This window comes from Delphinapterus leucas, chromosome 7 (assembly GCF_059928025.1).
Source record: "Delphinapterus leucas isolate spDelLeu-1000000601 "Yukka" chromosome 7, BTC_Dleu_Yukka2, whole genome shotgun sequence".
NCBI lineage: Eukaryota > Metazoa > Chordata > Mammalia > Artiodactyla > Monodontidae > Delphinapterus > Delphinapterus leucas.
In genome coordinates, this window is record NC_143135.1 from 1,369,550 (window position 1) to 1,386,921 (window position 17,372).

Below are 17,372 nucleotides of genomic sequence, written 5' to 3' on the forward strand. Positions count from 1 at the left end.
ACACTCCAACTATTGGGGTACAGGACCCAGATACTCCACTAGTGGGGTACAGGACCCACACACCCAGACTCATGGAGTAGGACCCAGACATGTGTTGGGTGGGGGTCCAGCTCTTGGGAAGCATAGGTACAGCCCCAGACACCTGGCCGTAGGGCTGCAGGCGCCCAGCTTGGGAATGAATAGCACATAGAGCCAGAGACAAGGATGAACGGGATACACACGGGGGTGGGGGCGGCGGGGAGGGGTGGATGGGGCACAGGACATCCAAAACCACAGCAGCGAGGCCGCGGGCCCTGACCTGGCACTCAGGCCTATGTGAGACGTGTCAGGGGGCATTCAGCACCCAGGAGCCCCACAAATGGGTACAGACTTTCCAGGAACCAGGTGACCACAGAACAGGGTCCTGGCGTCCAGACTAGCGGGGAGCATGCCCCCGGCACCTTGGGTACGAGGCGAGAGGCTGCCGGAAGTTCAGATGGTCAGGTGTGTCTCCAGGTATCCGCAGGAGTGGGGAAAAGATGCTCTGACAGCAGGTGTGCCCCGATGAATAGATACCGCAAGAGAAGGTGAATGGGGCCCCAAAGGTGCAGAGGAACCAGGTCCCGGCCAGCAGGGTCCCAGAGGCCCTTGGGAGAGGCAGTCAAAGCGGGGAGGGTGCAAGCGGCCCCAGGAGGGACCCTGAGGCCTGGGTCACGGAGAACCCCAGGTCTCTGACTTGAGTGCTGGTGAATGGATTATACACTACACGTGCAGCCAGACGATGGGGTATGTGTTCCCCCAGTCTCCAGGTGGATGGGGTATAATTCACGCAGATACTCCAAGAAGAGGGATTTGCATCCCATGGAGATCCAGACTCACAGCCACCAGGCAGACCTTCGGAAGATGGAGAGAAGCTCAGGGAACCAGCACTGCGATGCCGACACTCAGAGGAGGGTGATCACACGGGTGACAGGGCGCAGGCTCCTCAGAAGTTCACATGATGTGTACAGGTCCCCCAACACTCCAACGATGGGGTACAGGTGCTCGGATGAAGAGGGTACGGTGAGCCTGAATCAAGGATGACTGGGGCACGCACAGGCTGGGACCCGGTGAGTGGGCATGGGGTGCCCCAGTCCTCGGAGACTGTGGCAAGCCGAGCGCCCTCTCCCGTCCTCGGCCTGGGCCCCGCTACACAGGGCGCCCCAGCTGAGCGGGATGTGGCAGCCGGGTCAGCGCGGGCAGGGTGCATGCGTGCCGTCCCAGCACGTCTCACGGTTCCTTGCCAGCAGCTCCCGGCTCCCCCAAGCCGGCGACTGCCATGAGTTCCAACCTCAAACATTCCCCAAGCAACCTCAAAGGAAGCATCCCTGTCCAGGAGCCCCGCCAGGGTCTCCATGTGGCTCTTGGCTGCCAAGCCGCCGTCTCGGGGGCCGCAGGGCTGGCCTGGGGCTGCCAGCTCTGTTTGGTTTTCCCCTTCCTGCCCTGGAACCTCAGACGCCCGTCTCGCCACGGAGGCGCCCGGATCTGGGGAAAGGCACAAAGGCCCTACACAGTCAGGCTGGGGAGAGTCGCATGCAGGGCAAACGCGCTGCGGGCTGGATCCCGCCGCCCGTGCTCCCCCATCACGCCCACCCACGCACCTCGCTCCCGCAGCATGGGAGCCTGCATGCCCGCTGCCCTGCCACAGGCCTCCTCTGCGCCCCAGAACTGTTTAGCTGCCTCTTCTAAACCCTCATCTCTGGGTGGGATGAGCAGAGGGACCCAGGCCCTTTTTAGGGGAACACGTGTCCCCAGAGCCACGCGTGACCAGCATGCGCGCATATCCCACCTGTCACGTCCCCAAAGCAGCCTCAACCTGGGCTGAGTCTCCCGGAAGTCCTGCCCGACGAGTCCTGCAGGCTGGCTAAGCATTAACCCACCCCGCGGCGGGCCGTCCGTTGATAATGGGTTTGGAGAGACACCCTGACCTGGGTGGGCCACTCAGAGCTGGGCTCCTCCAAACCCAGATGTCCCTGTGACTCGGAACACCCCCCCCTTGGGGTGTAGAACCTTCACGAACCGAGTCCAGCCCCACCTCCCTCCCTCTGCTTCACCCAAAGGTCAGCTCAGATGGGCCAGTACCTCCTCTGCTAAGGCCTCTAGGAGGGCTCCAGATGCCCCAGTCCCAGGGGACCCCTGCAGGGGGGGCCCCCGGGCCGAGACGCCGGGTGCTTCGGTCTCGGGAGGGGCCCTCCTCCCAAGGGAGTTCCCCGACTCCTGATGGCCCGAAGCCCTGCCCCCCCTCTCCCCCCACCAAAGAGAGTTTCCCTGGTCACTAGAGGCCAAGCAAAGCCACAGGCTCCGAGCACGGGATCCAGTGCCCAGTGTCCGAGAGGAAGGCCTGGAGGCCAGGGTGGGGGCACAGGAAGTGCAGGCGTCAGGTGAGAGTGTGTGACACCTGAGGGGGGCTGCCAACCCCAACACTTGGGGGCATCTTGCTCTTTCAGAGGGAGGCCCCAAGAAACTTGGTCCTATCAAAGCATAAAAAATTCCAGTTAGACCAAAGGGGGAAGGGGTCAGTCAGCACTGCTTTGATAGGTGTCCAGCTGACAGGGAAGGCCCTCCCCCTGGGAGAGCTGGCATTCCTGACTGGGGAGGGTGCAGGGCGGAATCCAGCATAACCCCGAGGTCGGAGGGCCAGGGCCCGGAGTGAGCAGGGAGGGCTTCCTGGAGAGGTGGAGCTCACTCAGGTCTCCAAGGCCAAGTAGGATGGGCAGGGGGTGGGAGGGGGTGAGAAGGAGGCCGTCCTGCCCAAAGCGAGAGTGGAGCAGGTGGGAGGGAGCCCCGGAGGAGGTGGCTGGGGACTGGGGCTCCATTTAGGAAGGATGCCTGTCCCCCTTTCCTGGGAAAAGCAGCCTTAGCACCTGGAGGTTTTTCCCCAGCTGGCCCACAGAAAGTAGACCCCAGGAGGGACCTCCTGCCTTCTGAGGGGTGGGCACAGGAGGTCCCACCCAGGGGTGGCCCAGGCCAGGAGAGCTTCCAGAGGCATGGCACGGGGACAGGGAGAACCGGGCAGCCCTCACAGGACCTGGAGGGCTGCCCCTGGGGCACCTGCCTGCCGGGGGTTGGGGGTGGGGGCGCTTCTGCAAGTTTCCTTCAGGAGCCGGGGCCTGGAGGCTGGACGGTGGCGTAGCTGGGGCCAGTGGAGCAGACGGCGCCACCTGGTGGCGGTGTGCCAGCCGGAAACCTCACCACCACGGGGACAGGGCAGTCCTGAGGGACCCCGCACCTCCCCAGGCTTCAGGGCCCCCCATTGCTTGTGGCTGGTATGCCTAGGGATCCAGGGTCCTCTCGGGTCAGCTCCCAGGCACCCCCTGTGTTTCTGGGGCTCAACCTTCACCAGGCTGGCCTGGGAATCCCGCCAAGCCAGCAGCACCAAATTCCTGTGACTCGATGCCCACCGCACCCCAGCCAAGCCGAGAACAGGACACTAACCGAGCAGGGGTGCGGGGAGAGGCACACACATGCCCACACATGTATACACACACACATGCAGAGGCGTGCACACGCAGCCACACGCAGGTACAGGTGTGCACACGTGCGTGCATGCACAGATGGAAGTTCTGTGAAGACAAATGACAACTGACCGCACATTCTCAACTGTAAGAATCTCGACTGAAGCTATTTTAATTCCAGAGCACACCTAGACTGACATTTCAACAAATGAAGATGGGCTTTCAATCCCACAAGGGCAGCCGGGCCTCTCTGCCCTGACCACTGGGATGCTCCAGGGACCCCTGTGCGCCGTCGGTTCTCAGGCCAGCCCATGCCACCAGCCGCCACCAGGGGCGCTCTACCAGCTGACCTGGGAGTGTCCTTGGGAGGAGGGTGGGCAGTGGCCAGAGGGGCGGCTGAGACACCTGTGAGTCCCCTGAGTGCACCCCACCGCACCACAGGGGCCTCGCCCGGTGGCCGCCCAGCCAGAACCCGCTCCATAATTTGTGGGGCCCAGGCAGGAAACGTACAGCTTCTAGTTCCAAATGGTTAGAACTTCAAGTCGGCTGCAGCAGGCAGTAGAGCAAGCCGGGCCCTCCTTCTGAGCCAGGGCCGGTGCACAGGCCGCCTTGACGTCCCTTCATTGCGTGTGTGGACTCCCCCGGCCTGGCCTCTGCCCTGCTGCGAGCCTCAGATGGCTTTTCCTCCAAAGACCTCAGGGGGACAAGACACGCGCGTTTGCGAGGGAAGGGGAGGCCGAGCTGGGGCCTGGGTCCCCCGCTTTGAGCTGTGGTCCCTCCTGCAAACAGGTTGGCTTGGTGCTGGCAGTGGGGCATTTATGCTGTGTGCATGGGGGCTGGGGTGGGGTCTCTGAGATCACGGTGGGGCTGCTTCGGTCCCTCCCCACGCTGGCATGCGGGTGGGCAGGGAGCGCAGAGGGGCAGGAATCGGGCTCTGGTGCCTGGTTATTCCTGGACTGGGGCCCGGGCTTGGTCCTTGTGACCTGGCTGCCCGCGCTCCTGGGAAGAAGGGCGGCCGGGGGAGGCTGAACCACAGAGACTAGCCGTGGGCCCGGGGTCCCAGCGTGCAGGCTGAGCGGGTCCTTGCCAGGCGCGCTCCTCCGGGGGCCCCAGGGTGCAGCCGAGCCGGGCCCACCCTCCTTCCCACCCCGAGCAAGCAGGCGGAGCTCTGAAGGGCAGCGGGGCAGGTAGTAGGCAGGAATGTTCTGGCCGCTCCCAGCTACACCCACCCCTGCCTGCCCCCACCTCACCGTCCTCCCCGGGCGCCAGGAATGCACCTTCAGCCCGGACTTGCTTGCACGGAGTTCCCGCAGGCAGCCGACCCCCACTCCTCAACCCTCCCGTCCCCCATGACCCTAGCAGAGCCCCTACCCCTCAGGGCCTCCATCCCCAGGCTCCCAGTTGCTCCAGGGCCAGGACCCCACATGTAAACACTCTCCACCTATGTCAGTGGCAAACCATGGTGGGCCCGAGGTCGGGGTGGGGGTGCCGGGATGGGACCCCAACGGCGACCCCCAGGAGGGCCCAGGGTCCAGGGAGAGAGGTCAGGAGGGAGGGGTCTTCCTGGAGGGAGAGGCCCTGCGGGGAGGAGACGGAGGTCTCCTCCGCGAGGCCTGGCCCGCCTGGCTGGGCGCTAGGGGACGTGGTAGGAAGCCAGGCCTGCAGCAGCTCAGCCCGCACCTTGGCCAAGGCCCAGCGCCCCCCTACCGTCGGTGCCATTCGGAGCCCTCGCCCCGGCCGCCCCGGGCTGCCTCCTTGCCCAGGCAGACTGAGCTGGCTTCTGCTGGGCAGATGGGAAGGTTGGCAGGGGCCCAAGGGGCCACCCTCACAAGTGACCTGGCTGCCCCGGCCGTTTGCTCCAGGCCAGCAGTGAGAGGAGATGAGTCGCCCCCCAGGCCCCCACAGCGCCCGGGCCCCGGCGGGCTCCACGGCTCTACCCGGGCTCATTCCGGACCTGGTCGCCCGGATCCCTTGTGAGTTTTGGGACCTCTGGAAGGGGAGTGGGGATGGCCTGGCTGGGTGGGTGGCAGCCGCTGTCCATGGACGCCTCTCAGGCCCATCTCTGTGCTCCCCCCGCCCCGCCCCCAGGACTCCGCTGGGCGCTCATAGCCACTGCGGCTGTGGCGGGCGTCCTCGTTGTGTTTCCTGCCTGCTCTGTGCCTGCTGCTGCTGCCGCGGCCGCCACAGGAAGGAGCCCAGAGACGAGGAGGCCGTGGGCCTGGGCAGTGCCCGCAGCACCATCAACACGCACCTGGTGAGAAGTGGGCACCCAGCTGGGCCAGTGCCGGGAGGCAGCCCAAGGTCCAGGCTCGGGGGCGAGCTCAGCCCCCAGCATGGTCTGGTCTGCCCAGAGCGGAGGCGGGGGGGGGGGGGGCCGCCTGGCTGGCGAGGCGACGAACAAGGTGAGGGAGGGCGTGGGCTGCGGGAGCCACAGCAGTTCTGGAGGAGGGCAGTGGCAGAGAGGTGGACTCGGGGCAGTTATGGCCGGTCCCGCAGAGCTGAGCTGGGATGTGAGCCCTTCTGGTGCCCTGGCCTGGAGGTTTGACCCATCATGGACCCGCTGCCTGGGACGCCGGGGCTCTGATGGGGGCACGGTCCCAGCAGCACCTGTCGCCAGCCCCTGTGATACCGCCCGGGTGCAGCCAGATGTGGATAAGGTGGAGCCTGGCCCTGGGGGGCCCCAGTAGTGGGAGTGCCTGCAGCTGTCCGTGGAGTACGACTTTGGAAGCCAGGAGGTGAGGGGCCCCGAGGACGTGCGGGATTTTGGAGGGGCGATGGGGGAAGAGTGGGCACTGGGTGCTGGGTGGTGCGGGGCTGACCAGGAAGGGGGCCCTGGCTGAAACACCCCCTGGCTCCTAGATCAAGGTGGGCCTCAGGCAGGCAGTGGACCTGAGGCCCCGGGGCCCAGGCGGCACGGCGGACCCCTATGCCCGCGTCAGCCTCTCCCCTGAGGCCGGGTGCAGGCACGAGACGAAGGTGCACCGTGGTACCCTCTGCCCCACGTTCGAAGAGACCTGCTCCTTCCACGTGAGTCGGGGCTGGGTGGCCAGGGGCCTGGGCCGGGCAGTGGGGGCCGCTCACACCCTTCCCCGCAGGTCCCCCCCGTGGAGCTGCCCCAGACCGCCCTGCGGGTGCAGATTTTAGACTACAAGCTCTTCTCCCAGCACGAGCTGCTGGGCGTGCTCAGCCTGCCGCTGGGCACCGTGGATCCGCAGCCCGTCCTGGAGCTCTGGCACCCTCTGGGCCCGCCCAGCACTGCGAGGTGAGCCTGCTGACCCCCGGGCTCCAGTCCCGCCCTGCCCGGTGTGCCCGGCGGGGAAGCTGAGGCCCTTCTTGCTGCCCGCAGCCCGAGCAGTTGGGGGAGGTATGCTTCTCGCTCCAGTACGTGCCCGGCTCGGGCCGGCTGACCGTGGTCGTGCTGGAGGCCCGAGGCCTGAGCCCAGTTCTGGCAGGCGAGAGCCGGACCTGCCCCTCCACATGGATGGAGGGAACCCTGTGCTCAGCCCTCAGACCTGGGACACCCTATGACTCCTTTCACTTGCCCAGAGCCCTACGTGAAGGTCCAGCTTGTGCTGAACCAGAGGAAGTGGAAGAAGAGAAAGACATCTGCCAGGAAGGGCATGGCCACCCCTTACTTCAATGAGACCTTCACCTTCCTTGTGCCTTTCAGCCAGATCCAGGTGGGCTGCCTGGAGGAGGGGGCGGGTGGAACCTCGCTCAGGGCCAAACTGACGTCTATCTTTCTCCCCCTCCCACCGCACCTCTGCCTGCCTCTACCCAGAGTGTGGCTCTGGTGCTGGCCGTCTGGGTCTGGGGCCCTCAGTTCCAGGCCAAGCCCGTGAGCAAGGTTCTGCTGGGCGCCCGGGCCTCTGGTCAACCCCTACAGCACTGCGCAGACATGCTGGCCCATGCCTGTCGACCCAGCACTGCCTGCAGCCGGCCAGGGAGGTGGACCGGGCCCTGGCCTTGCAGCCCCACCTGCGCCTGCCCTTGGCTGGCTCCTGAAAGCAGCCCCGGCCCTTGGTCTCCCTGGGCTGGACCACGGGTCCCGTGCAGGCTGCCCTGGGGGCCCACCATAATAAACGCCTTCTCCCCCATGGCTGTGCGTCCTTCCTGAGCCCCGTGGACACAGCAGGGTCAGGGGCTCCACCGACATCGCCAAGGACAAGGAGAGGGTCTCCTCTCCAGGCTCAGCCAGGCCCTGAGGGCTCTGACCCATGCCTGACCCCTGAGTGAGGGTGAAGGGGCCCTTCCTGGCCCAAGGGGGGACGATACTGGGAGATGGGAAGCCCTCCCCATCAGTAGCAGCTGGAGAGTGAGGGATGGGCCCCTGGGGACACAGTGGGCAAGTGGGAGATATTTGGGGGACGGTGACAGTGGACAGAGAGGAACCCAATCACAGGGACCACCCCAGTGCCCGAGGGGTCCCCAAACCCTCCAGATGGTGACTGAGGGGCGTCCCCTTCATGAGCAGCAGGGGGCAGTAGATGCCTTCAGAAGCCGCCCCAGGCCTTTGGGGGCTCAGCCTGGCCCGGAAAGCAGCTCTAATCCCCGCACATCTGGACGGCTTTAGCTCTCCCTGACCCTCCCCATGGCCTGAGAAGCCGGCAGGGCTGGGGCCATGCACCCCAGCTCAGAGGGTGCCAAGTCATGGTTATCCGGATGCCTCTGCTGGGTGGGGGCCCGGGCAGGGGGCGCAGGCCTGGACCGGGGTGAGAAGGGCAGTGCCGGGCCTGCCTGGGGCAGCCAGGCGGGCCCCAGGCCCCCTCGGGTCAGGGAGAGGTTCCCAGGTGGGTGGCGCCAAAATCCTGGGTTTGAAGGATGTGTTCCGAGCTGTGCGGGGAGCTGGCCCGCGGGCAGGGTGGTCCAGGCAAGGCTGCACGTCCGTCCAGGCACCCCCCATCCTGCTCCTGGGTGGGAAGCTGGGATCACGCCCATGGAGGGAAGCCCTGCCCCAGAGACCCTGGCCACTGCCGCAGGCCCCAGAGGCCGTGTTTGGGGGTCCGGCCTTGCCCCGGGCCAGCTTGGGGACAGGAGGACATGGCCAGCTCATGCCTTAGACGCCTGCTGGGTTGGAGGGGGCAACAAGAAGCAGAGTGCGAGGCAGCTGCTGTTCCCCAGGGGGCCCGGAGCCCTGGGGAAGCCGAGGAAAGCAGTGTGGATCCTGACTCAGAACAGGTGGGGCTGGGCCGGAGTGACCCCTTGGCTGACCCCTGAGCTGTGCGCCGCGGCTGGCGAGGCCGTCGTCCTGTCCTCAGGCTCCTTGTAAGATACAAGGGAGGCATCTCGAAGTCATCACTGAGCCCTAAATAGACCAACCCAACCTCAGCACCGCCCCCCCCCCCCCCCACAACCAAGACTTCTTGGCCTGGATGGCAGCACGAGGCTGGGCCGGGCCAGGCAGCCTGGGCAGGTGGGGAGGTCCCTGTGCCCCCATTGGTCTGAGGAGGGCTCCATGCCCTTTCTGAGCAGGGGCCCAGCCTGGGGGAGGCCATTTATACCCCTCCCCCTGGGCCCACCAGCCCAACTCGCCGCGGCTGGCCTGACCCCACTCCCAGCGCTGCCGCCCGGACGCGAGGTGAGGCCGGCCCAGAGGCCGGGACAGGCACTGCTGGAGCTCGCTTGCAGGAAGACTTCCCGGGGCGGGGGCCTGGGGGCCAGGGCCGCCGCCAGCAGCCTCTCTGGGGGTCTTCCACGGAGCAGGGGGCGAGAGGGAGATGCATCCAGAGGCAGGCTGGGGTGGCGAAGGGGCCCCGGGCAGCACCCCGACGGCCAGGCCTCACCTCTGGGACACGGGAAGGGGGTTTTACGGATTGAGGGACCCCAGGCCCAACTGGCGGGTTGTTTCTTATATGCACTTGGGGCAGAAGCTGAAAGAGCAGAGCTAAAAATAACTGGTCGCTCCCGCGGCACCTGCGATGGCCGGACCGCCCCTCCCTCGGGGACAGCTGCAGCGACTCCAGGCCCGCCTGGGACATTTTGGGAACACTTTCCTCTTACTCCTCCCCTCCCCCGGGGAATTCCAAGAAGTGTCCCCCAAGGAGGTGGGGGTTGGGCGGGGCTGCGGGGGGGTTAGTGTGTGGGGCGAGGCGCTGCACCCCCAGAGCTGGGGTCCTGGGCCGGGGCCCTAACACCCCTCCCCTTTCCCTCCCACAGGCTCTAAGCCCAGGACCTCAAGATGGGCGAGTAAGTGTAGCCCCCCAAGCCCGGTGCCCCTGCTGCCCACCCCACTCCCCACTGGGCGAGGGTCTCCGCATCTCCCCGCCAGGCCACCTCCCGCCCGCCCCATCACACAGCCCCGTGGCAGGGCCCTAACCTCTCTTCTCTCTCCCTCCCCCCACCTGCCCCCCTGGGACAGTGACGAGGTGAGTACCTGCTTGGGGGTGAAACACGGAGGGGGTGGGACCCCCCAACTCAGGAGAGGGCAGAGGTCGGCGTTCCAAGGCCCAGGGAGGCCGCCCAGCCCTCCCCCTTCTGTGAAAATGCCTCACCGCACCCCCACCTCCCCCAACGGAGACACTGACAAACAGGAAGTGGCTGCCTGGAGCCCCAGTGCTCCCGGAGCAGGGGAAGTGCGGCTGCAGCCTGCTCACCGGGACTCGCTTCTTCTTTCTGATGGCTGCATCCCCTCCCCCGCCTCCTGGGCCCCGCCAGCATCCCCCTGCCGCAGAAGCACAGCCCCTTCTCCCGACCCCAGACCTCCCAACCCGAAGGGCCACCGGGGCAAAGGGTCACCGTGCAGCGCCGTGTCCTGGGCCCAGCCTCCCCTCCAGGCCCAGGCCCAGCCGCCCCTCGGGCAGGACCCCCTGGCTGGACGGCTGAGCCCCGCCGACCCTGACTCTCCCTCCTGCATCTTCTCCCTGCCCTGCAGAAGCGCAACAGGGCCATCACGGCCCGCAGACAGCACCTGAAGGTAGGTGCGGGCCTGGGGAGGGCCGCCCGGGGGGTCTGCAGGCTGGCGTGCCGCAGCCCCTCACCACCGCCTACCCCCCGCCCCCCCAAACCCCCCAGAGCGTCATGCTCCAGATCGCGGCCACGGAGCTGGAGAAGGAGGAGAGCCGCCGGGAGACGGAGAAACAGAGCTACCTGACTGAGCACTGCCCGCCACTGCACATTCCCGGCTCCATGGCTGAGGTGCAGGTACCCAGGCCCCCACCCCGCCCACCCGCCCGCCCAGCAGGCCCTGCTCACCGCCCCGTCTCCCCCTCGGTCCAGAGGGCAAGCAGAGTGGTCAGGGCGGGCGGAGGCCACCCACCCACCCACGGTGCCCGCCGCCCCCCCCCCCCCAGGAGCTCTGCCAACAGCTGCACGCCAAGATCAACGTGGCCGAGGAGGAGAAGTACGACATGGAGGTGAAGGTGCAGAAGAGCACCAAGGAGGTGAGAGGCCGGGGAGGCGGGCACGGTGCGGGGGGAGCCCCGACCGCGAGGTCTCGGCCTCCGCCGCCTCCCGCCCAGCCTTGCTGCCCGCCCCGCAGCTGGAGGACATGAACCAGAAGCTGTTCGACCTGCGAGGCAAGTTCAAGCGGCCCCCGCTGAGAAGGGTGCGCATGTCGGCCGACGCTATGCTCAAGGCGCTGCTGGGCTCCAAGCACAAGGTGTGCATGGACCTCAGGGCCAACCTCAAGCAGGTCAAGAAGGAGGAAACCGAGAAGGTAGGAGGGTCCCCACCGCGCGCCCCGCCTGCCGGGCTGGCTCAGACCCCACCGCGCACCCTGCCTGCCGGGCCGGCTCAGATCCCGGATGGGTCTGCCAGGAGGGGACTGGGAGGGGAAGTGAGGCTGGAGGCGGTGGGCCTGAGCCCTCTCCCGGTGCCCCTGCAGGAGCGGGACCTGCGTGACGTGGGAGACTGGAGGAAGAACATCGAGGAAAAGTCGGGCATGGAGGGCCGCAAGAAGATGTTCGAGTCCGAGTCCTAGGCCGCCGCCGCCCGCTCCCGCCCGAGGCCCTCCGAGTCGGGCTCAGCTCCTGTCAATAAAGGATTCCAATCCCCGACTGCTCTGCTCTCCTCGGGCTGGCCCTGCCCCAGCCTCTCTGCCCACGGGCCGCCGTGCGAAGGCCTCTGAGACCGGGGACCCTGGGCTGGAGGTGGAGGAGCCACACACGAGCTTCGGGGGGCTTCGGCTGGGCTGGGAGGGCCACTGCCAGGGCAGGGACCCCACCCACCCGCCTGCCGCCTGCCGCTGCTTGGTGATGTTGGTGTCAGACCCTGGAAGCTTGGACACAGGTGCCCGGGGCCGTGTCAGAGCCAGTTCCCTAGATGACCATTGGTCCACTGTCACTGTCACCATGAAGGTCCCCACAGGGCCCAGAGACCCTGTCCCTGTGGCACAAGTCCAGGCAGGGGCCTCGTGGGCCTGTGTCCCGTGCCCTGTGGGCAGCCCCTTCCTCCCAGGCTGCTCCTCCCCAGACCCCCCGCCCCCACCACCAGGGGGCACGCGGGGCAGCCCTGGATCAGCTGGCCCTCTGGGGAGTCTTGAGCGCATGGGGCGGGGGCACGCCGGGTAGGGTCCGTGCTCCCACTGGAGACTGATGACAGGCCCAGTTGGCCTGACACCGGGCCCAGTGAGAGGGCTAGCTTCTCCCTTCTGCACAGCCCCCGGCCCTGGCCCACGCCACACATCAAGGGACGATGTGCCCGACAGGCCCAGACACAAATGTCACAGCAAGGCCGCCGTCAGCCTCCTCTGTGAGGGATGATGCCGTGGCCCGCCAAGGTCCTGCGCTCAGATCTTTGGTGGGGAGCCCGGGGAGGCCAGGCTGCCGCCCCTGATGGAGTGGCTGTCCACCCTGCCCTTGCCCTCCAGAGGCCCCAGCGATTGATGTGCCGGGGCCGGAGCCTTGAGCCTCAAGGGACAGACGTCAGCCTGCCCCGCCGGCCTTGGCCAGTGTACTGTTCCCCGGCCCAGCGGCAGCCCAGGGGTCAGCTCCGTCCTTCGAGCAGCTCCCCACAGGCCCTGGCTGCGCTCGTCAGGCCCTCGGGCCCAGGCCTGGTGCCTTGGCTGCCTTTCCCGCTCACGGATGCAGGGTAGAGGGGACCCCTCGACGTTCCTGGCTGAGGCTCAGCCTGTGCGGAGTCCAGAGCAGGCAGGGCAGGCAGTGAATTCAAGGAGCGAGTGGGTTTTGGCAGTGAGAGCTGCCAGTGATAGAGGCAGTACCTGCCTCGGACCCGGCAAAGTGAACCGGGCAGCTGCGCAGGAGCCGTGCCCGCCGGGAAAGGGAGCGCGAATCTATGCCCAGGGCCATGGCGGGTGCAGGGATCCCAGGGATGCGGTTCCCACAGGCAGGACCCAACTCGGTCAGATGTGGAAAATGGTCTTCTTTTCAAAAGGCAAGGGAATGTCAAACACAGAATTCCAGACAGTGATCCCCCGGGGTGGGGGCCAAGCCGGGGACAGGTGGGGTGGAAACACGGAAGCAGAAGTAGGTTTGGGGGATGATGTTGTAATTCTTGGGCAGAGCAGTGGATTTATGGGTGCTTGTTCCATTTTCCAATGAATGAGTGAAGTGAAAGAGGGCCGTGCAAAGCAAACCAAGGCAGAAACACCTGGCCAGCGCCGCTTGGCCTGGCTCCACGCCCCTCTGCGCCCCTCTGCCACTGCCCTTGCTGGGTGGCCTCGGTGCCCCTGCAGCCGTGTGGACGCGGGGCTGAATGGGGCAATCCTGGGCAAGTGCATAATCCAGCACCTTCTAGAAAGATCTCTGCAGGGTGGAGAACGGTGGGGGCTGGAGGTGGGAGAGGGGAGAGGGGCCACTGTCACCTCCCGGGATGGGTGGAAGGCGGTGGTGGATGGAGAGAGATTCGAGAGGCGGAGCCCCCGGGACTTGGTGGACGAGGGAGAAGGGGCACCCAGGCCTGTGCTGAAGGGGAGAGGGCGGAGGGCTGTTCTCCAGGGCAGGAGCCTGGGGCAGGTGAGGGGCTGGCTTTGGGCTGAGATTTTGGGGGGCTGGGGAACGTGGCAGTTCCCAGGCACAAACAGCTGGGTGCAGGGGTCCGGGCTGGAGATGGGGTCTGGGCGTCCTCAAACGTGAGTACTGGGCGACGTCCCTGACAAAGGACGGAGTGAGACAGCAACCCCTGGAGGGCGCGAGCTGGATGCAGGGCAGCAGAAGGAGGGCAGCAAAGGTGCAGGGGACACGGCCCGCTCCGTGGGTGATGCTGGAGGTCAGGGAGGGAACGCAGACACAGGAAGCCCCGGGGCATGTGGCTCGGCTGGACTGCGGTGGCAGGCGACGCTGGCGGGCATGCTCCTGCGTGGTGCGGGCCGTATGCGGGATTGTGCCCTCAGCTCTCTCCCCGGCCTGCCCCTGCGAGTGTGCCTGGGCCCCCGGGCCTTGGTCCCTACACTGTCCTCCAGGAAGGGACCAGGTATCCGGGAGGAATGGCTGACAACAGGGACAGCCGGTGCACAGAGAGCCTGCACCCTCTCGGTGAGCCAGAAAGGAAGTGGGCAGAACAAACAAAAAACAAAGTCACCGAGGGGAGCCGGTCACAAGGACACAGACTGGCCGGTGAGATGACGGTGGTGTTTCACGTCCGCTAGACTGAGGTTGGTGTCGGCACTGTGGTCAGGGGAGAGGGCGGCTCCAGTTTCAGAAAACAGGCCACGAGGGCCTTAGGAGTAGAGGAGGGGAGAGAGTGAGAGGCAGCGACAGCAGGTGACAGAGTTAAAGATGCTCTTTGCGTTAATCTTGAAACTTTTCTGTCAGTTTGAAATCATTTCCCCAGATTAAACTTTTAAACGTCAAAACAAGAACACTTTTTAAAAAAAATTAATTAAATTTTGGCTGCGTTGGGTCTTTGTTGCTGTGCACGGGCTTTCTCTAGTTGTTTCGAGCAGGGGCTACTCTTCGATGCGGTGCGCGGGCTTCTCATTGCGGTGGCTTCTCGTGTTGTAGAGCACGGGCTCTAGGTGCGCGGGCTTCAGTAGTTGTGGCGCAGGGGCTCAGTAGTTGTGGCTCGCGGGCTCTAGGGCGCAGGCTCAGTAGTTGTGGCGCACGGGCTTAGTTGCTCCACGGCATGATGGATCTTCCTGGACCAGGGCTCGAACCCGTGTCCCCTGCATTGGCAGGCGGATTCTCAACCACTGCGCCACCAGGGAAGCCCCTAAACGAGAACACTCTTAAGCCCAGACTTCTGAAGATGGAGATGTGGGCAGACGAGCCCAGGGAGCTCGGGAGACCGGGCGGGGCCCGTGGGCTGATGACAGGGCAGCGGGCTTGATGGACGTGGGAGACCCAGACAGGGGTCTCGGGAGGGCTCTGGACACGCCCTTCTTCAGCAGGTTGGGTGAGTGCAGTGGGCCAGAGAGACGGGGCAGGGTGGGCGGTGCCAGCCTCGGGGGGGGGGGGGTTGGGCGGAGCCGAGGGTCCACTTGGAAGTGGGTGGAGCCGTAAGGACTAGTATGGGTTGCGGTCCCCCTGGGTTTCCTGCACCTGTGGGACAGGCCTCCCCTCCCCCTTCACCTGTATCCCCACCTGGCCAGGGGGAAGCCAGCGTGGCCTGGAGGACACAGAGCCTCTCCGTGAGCATCCACCTGCAGGGCTTCATGGTGCCTCACCCTCTCTCCAGCTTCGCCCGTGACCACCTGTCCACACCTGTCCCCTTTGGTCCCCAAGCACCAGCTCCATCCAGGCCCAGACCTGCTCCCCCTGCCCCTTAACCAGCAAGCCACAGGCCTCCCTGTCACCCTCCTCCTCACAGCAGCTGGACCTCGGTTTACCTGACAACAAAATGGGTGTGCATGTGAGTATACCCGGCTCACAGGATGGACAGGTGAGGAGGGAGCTCTGGCCCCTTCTGGGAGTCCTCCAGCTGCCCCCAACCTCTCTGCCATGCCACACCCGCCTCAACGCCAGTTCTGGAAGCGTCTCCTGGGCTCTCCCTCGGCTGCCCCCTCCCCACCTCCTCAAAGAAGCCTTCTGTGAGCCCTCAGCCCCGAGAGCCCGGCACATGGTCCAGGCCATGGTAACCCTGTGTAGAGGGCAGGTAGCCCTCAGGCGGGGCAGGAGTTTGCGTGCCCACTGTCCACACTGGGTCCCGGGGCTCCTCTCACATCTGACCCTACCTCCTGACCACCCCCATCACCAAAGTCCTTGCTGGACTCCCAGTTTTCATCCTCTGTCGTCCTTGGTGGGGGGGGGTGGTGTGCCCGTAGGAAGACCTTCTGGACAGCTTCTCCCTGCTGTGCCCGCGGGGGTCATCGCGGACCCTCCACCTGGGCCCCCTCCTCATGGTTTCTCCTGCTTCCGGAGCCCACTCCCTGACTCCCTGGGGAATTTCTGGCAATTCCAGGCTCACCTCAGCTGCCCCCTTCCAGGGAGACCCGGCCCGTGCAGGGGGTCTCAGCCGCACCCCTCTGCCTGACCCCCAGACCCCATCAGGTGACACGTGTGTGCACAGACACCTTTATCTGCTCCTCTGTCTCTTCCGCTGTCCCCTGTCCCTGGTGGCTCCTGTAACCCACCTGCCGCCCCGGACTCTCACCTTGCCTTGTCTCAGTGAATCTGCTCAGCACAGCCACTCCTGTCTGCCTGTCATCGTCCTCCCGGGCCTCCCTCAGACCTGTCTGTCCCCCGCCCACCCCGCAGACTCCCTGCCCTGTCCCTGTCTGTCCCCAGGCACCTCCGGCTCCAGGACCCAGCTTGCCTGATGGGGAGCGTGGAGGGAGCTGCACCAGCAAACCCTGCAGTTCCTCCCCAGGGCACACACACAGCATGTGTGCACACGCGCACTGGCTGACTGGCCTGGGAAGCCTGAGCGCAGGAATGAGGGTCAAGCCCCAGCGGGAGACCCTGGGCATCCCTGCAGCCTGCGGACCCGCTGACCATCTCCCTCCCCGCATCTCTGCTCTCTGCCCACACCCACACAAATGGCCCTGGCCACCTCTGCTTGGGTTTCCACAGCACCTCAGTCCCGGGCGTCCATGTCCACATCCTCTCGTGCCCCTGACCTTCTTCTGCTTCGTACCTGTGCTTAATGATGGCACCCCTGGCTGGACCCCTAGCACAGCTGGGCACCCCATCTTCTCGCTCCCTGGCCTCTGTACCGCGTGGTGACAGGAGCTGGCTGGCTGCCCACCACACTGCCCACCTTTTCCTACTGGGCACACACTTTGAGGACAGATGAGGCCATAGACCCACCCCCCCAGCCTCCCTCATGGTCTCCCCGCCCCTCCCCTGCCAGCTGGGACTCTGAGGTCCTCGGAGGGAGAAGCCTGGGGTCACAGAACGAATGTGGACCACCTTCCCGCCCACCTTGGCCTGGACTGGGCTGGCTAAGCCCCCGAGGTGTAGGATTGTTTGTTACAGCAGCTTCTTCCTTCCCTGACTAGCACATCCCTGTATCAGTGTCTGGGGCACCCATAAAACAGCACCACAGCCGGGGCGGCTCAAACAGCAGCATTCACTGTCCCCAGTCCTGGAGGCTGGAATCCCAGATCCAGGTGTGGGCAGGGCCGTTTCCTCCTGAGGCCTCTCTCCTCGGCGTGTAGACAGCCGTCTTCTCCCTGTGTCCTGTGTCTGTGTCCTGACCTCGTCTTCCTATAAGGACCCCAGTCCTATGGGACTAGGGCCCCACCCTGGTGACCTCGTGTGACCTGATCATTGGCAAAGACCTTATTTTGTGATAAGCTCACGGGTCCTGGGGGTCAGGACCGGAACATGTGAAATCTTAGGGGCCACAATTCAGCTCATAGACCTCCCAGGCCCCCTCTCTCTCCAGCCGCACCCCCCACCCTGTTGTCTTCAGAGCCTCAACATTTCCCTCCTGGATCAAGACGCCCTTCTCCTCATCCATCCTGCTTCTCCCACTGTCCCCCCTCCAACCCACGGAGCCCCCAGTGGGCTCCTAAACGGTGCTCCTGTGGCCTCTGCCACCCCTCGGCCCTGGAAGGCCGCT

At 65.7% G+C, this 17,372-nt stretch overlaps 2 protein-coding genes across 2 annotated transcripts; both read left to right on the forward strand.

The window, feature by feature from the left end:
- Window positions 1-5,133: 5,133 nt before the first annotated feature.
- SYT8 (synaptotagmin 8) lies at window positions 5,134-7,563 on the forward strand. Its single transcript, XM_089914302.1, is given in 10 exon segments — window positions 5,134-5,496; window positions 5,528-5,611; window positions 5,614-5,727; window positions 6,131-6,208; window positions 6,333-6,500; window positions 6,569-6,735; window positions 6,795-6,925; window positions 7,020-7,153; window positions 7,255-7,393; window positions 7,396-7,563. Coding segments are annotated over 10 exon segments (1,242 nt in total). The 5' UTR covers window positions 5,134-5,352; the 3' UTR covers window positions 7,479-7,563.
- A 2,509-nt stretch (window positions 7,564-10,072) lies between these two features.
- Window positions 10,073-11,464, forward strand: TNNI2 (troponin I2, fast skeletal type). Its single transcript, XM_030764352.2, has 5 exons — window positions 10,073-10,386; window positions 10,485-10,613; window positions 10,763-10,852; window positions 10,951-11,127; window positions 11,296-11,464. The coding sequence occupies exons 2-5, from the start codon at window positions 10,491-10,493 to the stop codon at window positions 11,389-11,391; spliced, it is 486 nt and encodes a 161-aa protein (XP_030620212.2). The 5' UTR covers window positions 10,073-10,386; window positions 10,485-10,490; the 3' UTR covers window positions 11,392-11,464.
- Window positions 11,465-17,372: the final 5,908 nt, after the last annotated feature.

Excerpts from the sequence above, each read along its gene's own strand:
- TNNI2 (XM_030764352.2), top strand. The coding sequence starts at position 10,491 with ATGCTCCAGATCGCGGCCACGGAGCTGGAGAAGGAGGAGAGCCGCCGG. Across the intron at positions 10,614-10,762 it reads GCTCCATGGCTGAGGTGCAG|GAGCTCTGCCAACAGCTGCA; the intron begins GTACCCAGGCCC and ends CCCCCCCCCCAG. Across the intron at positions 10,853-10,950 it reads TGCAGAAGAGCACCAAGGAG|CTGGAGGACATGAACCAGAA; the intron begins GTGAGAGGCCGG and ends CCCGCCCCGCAG.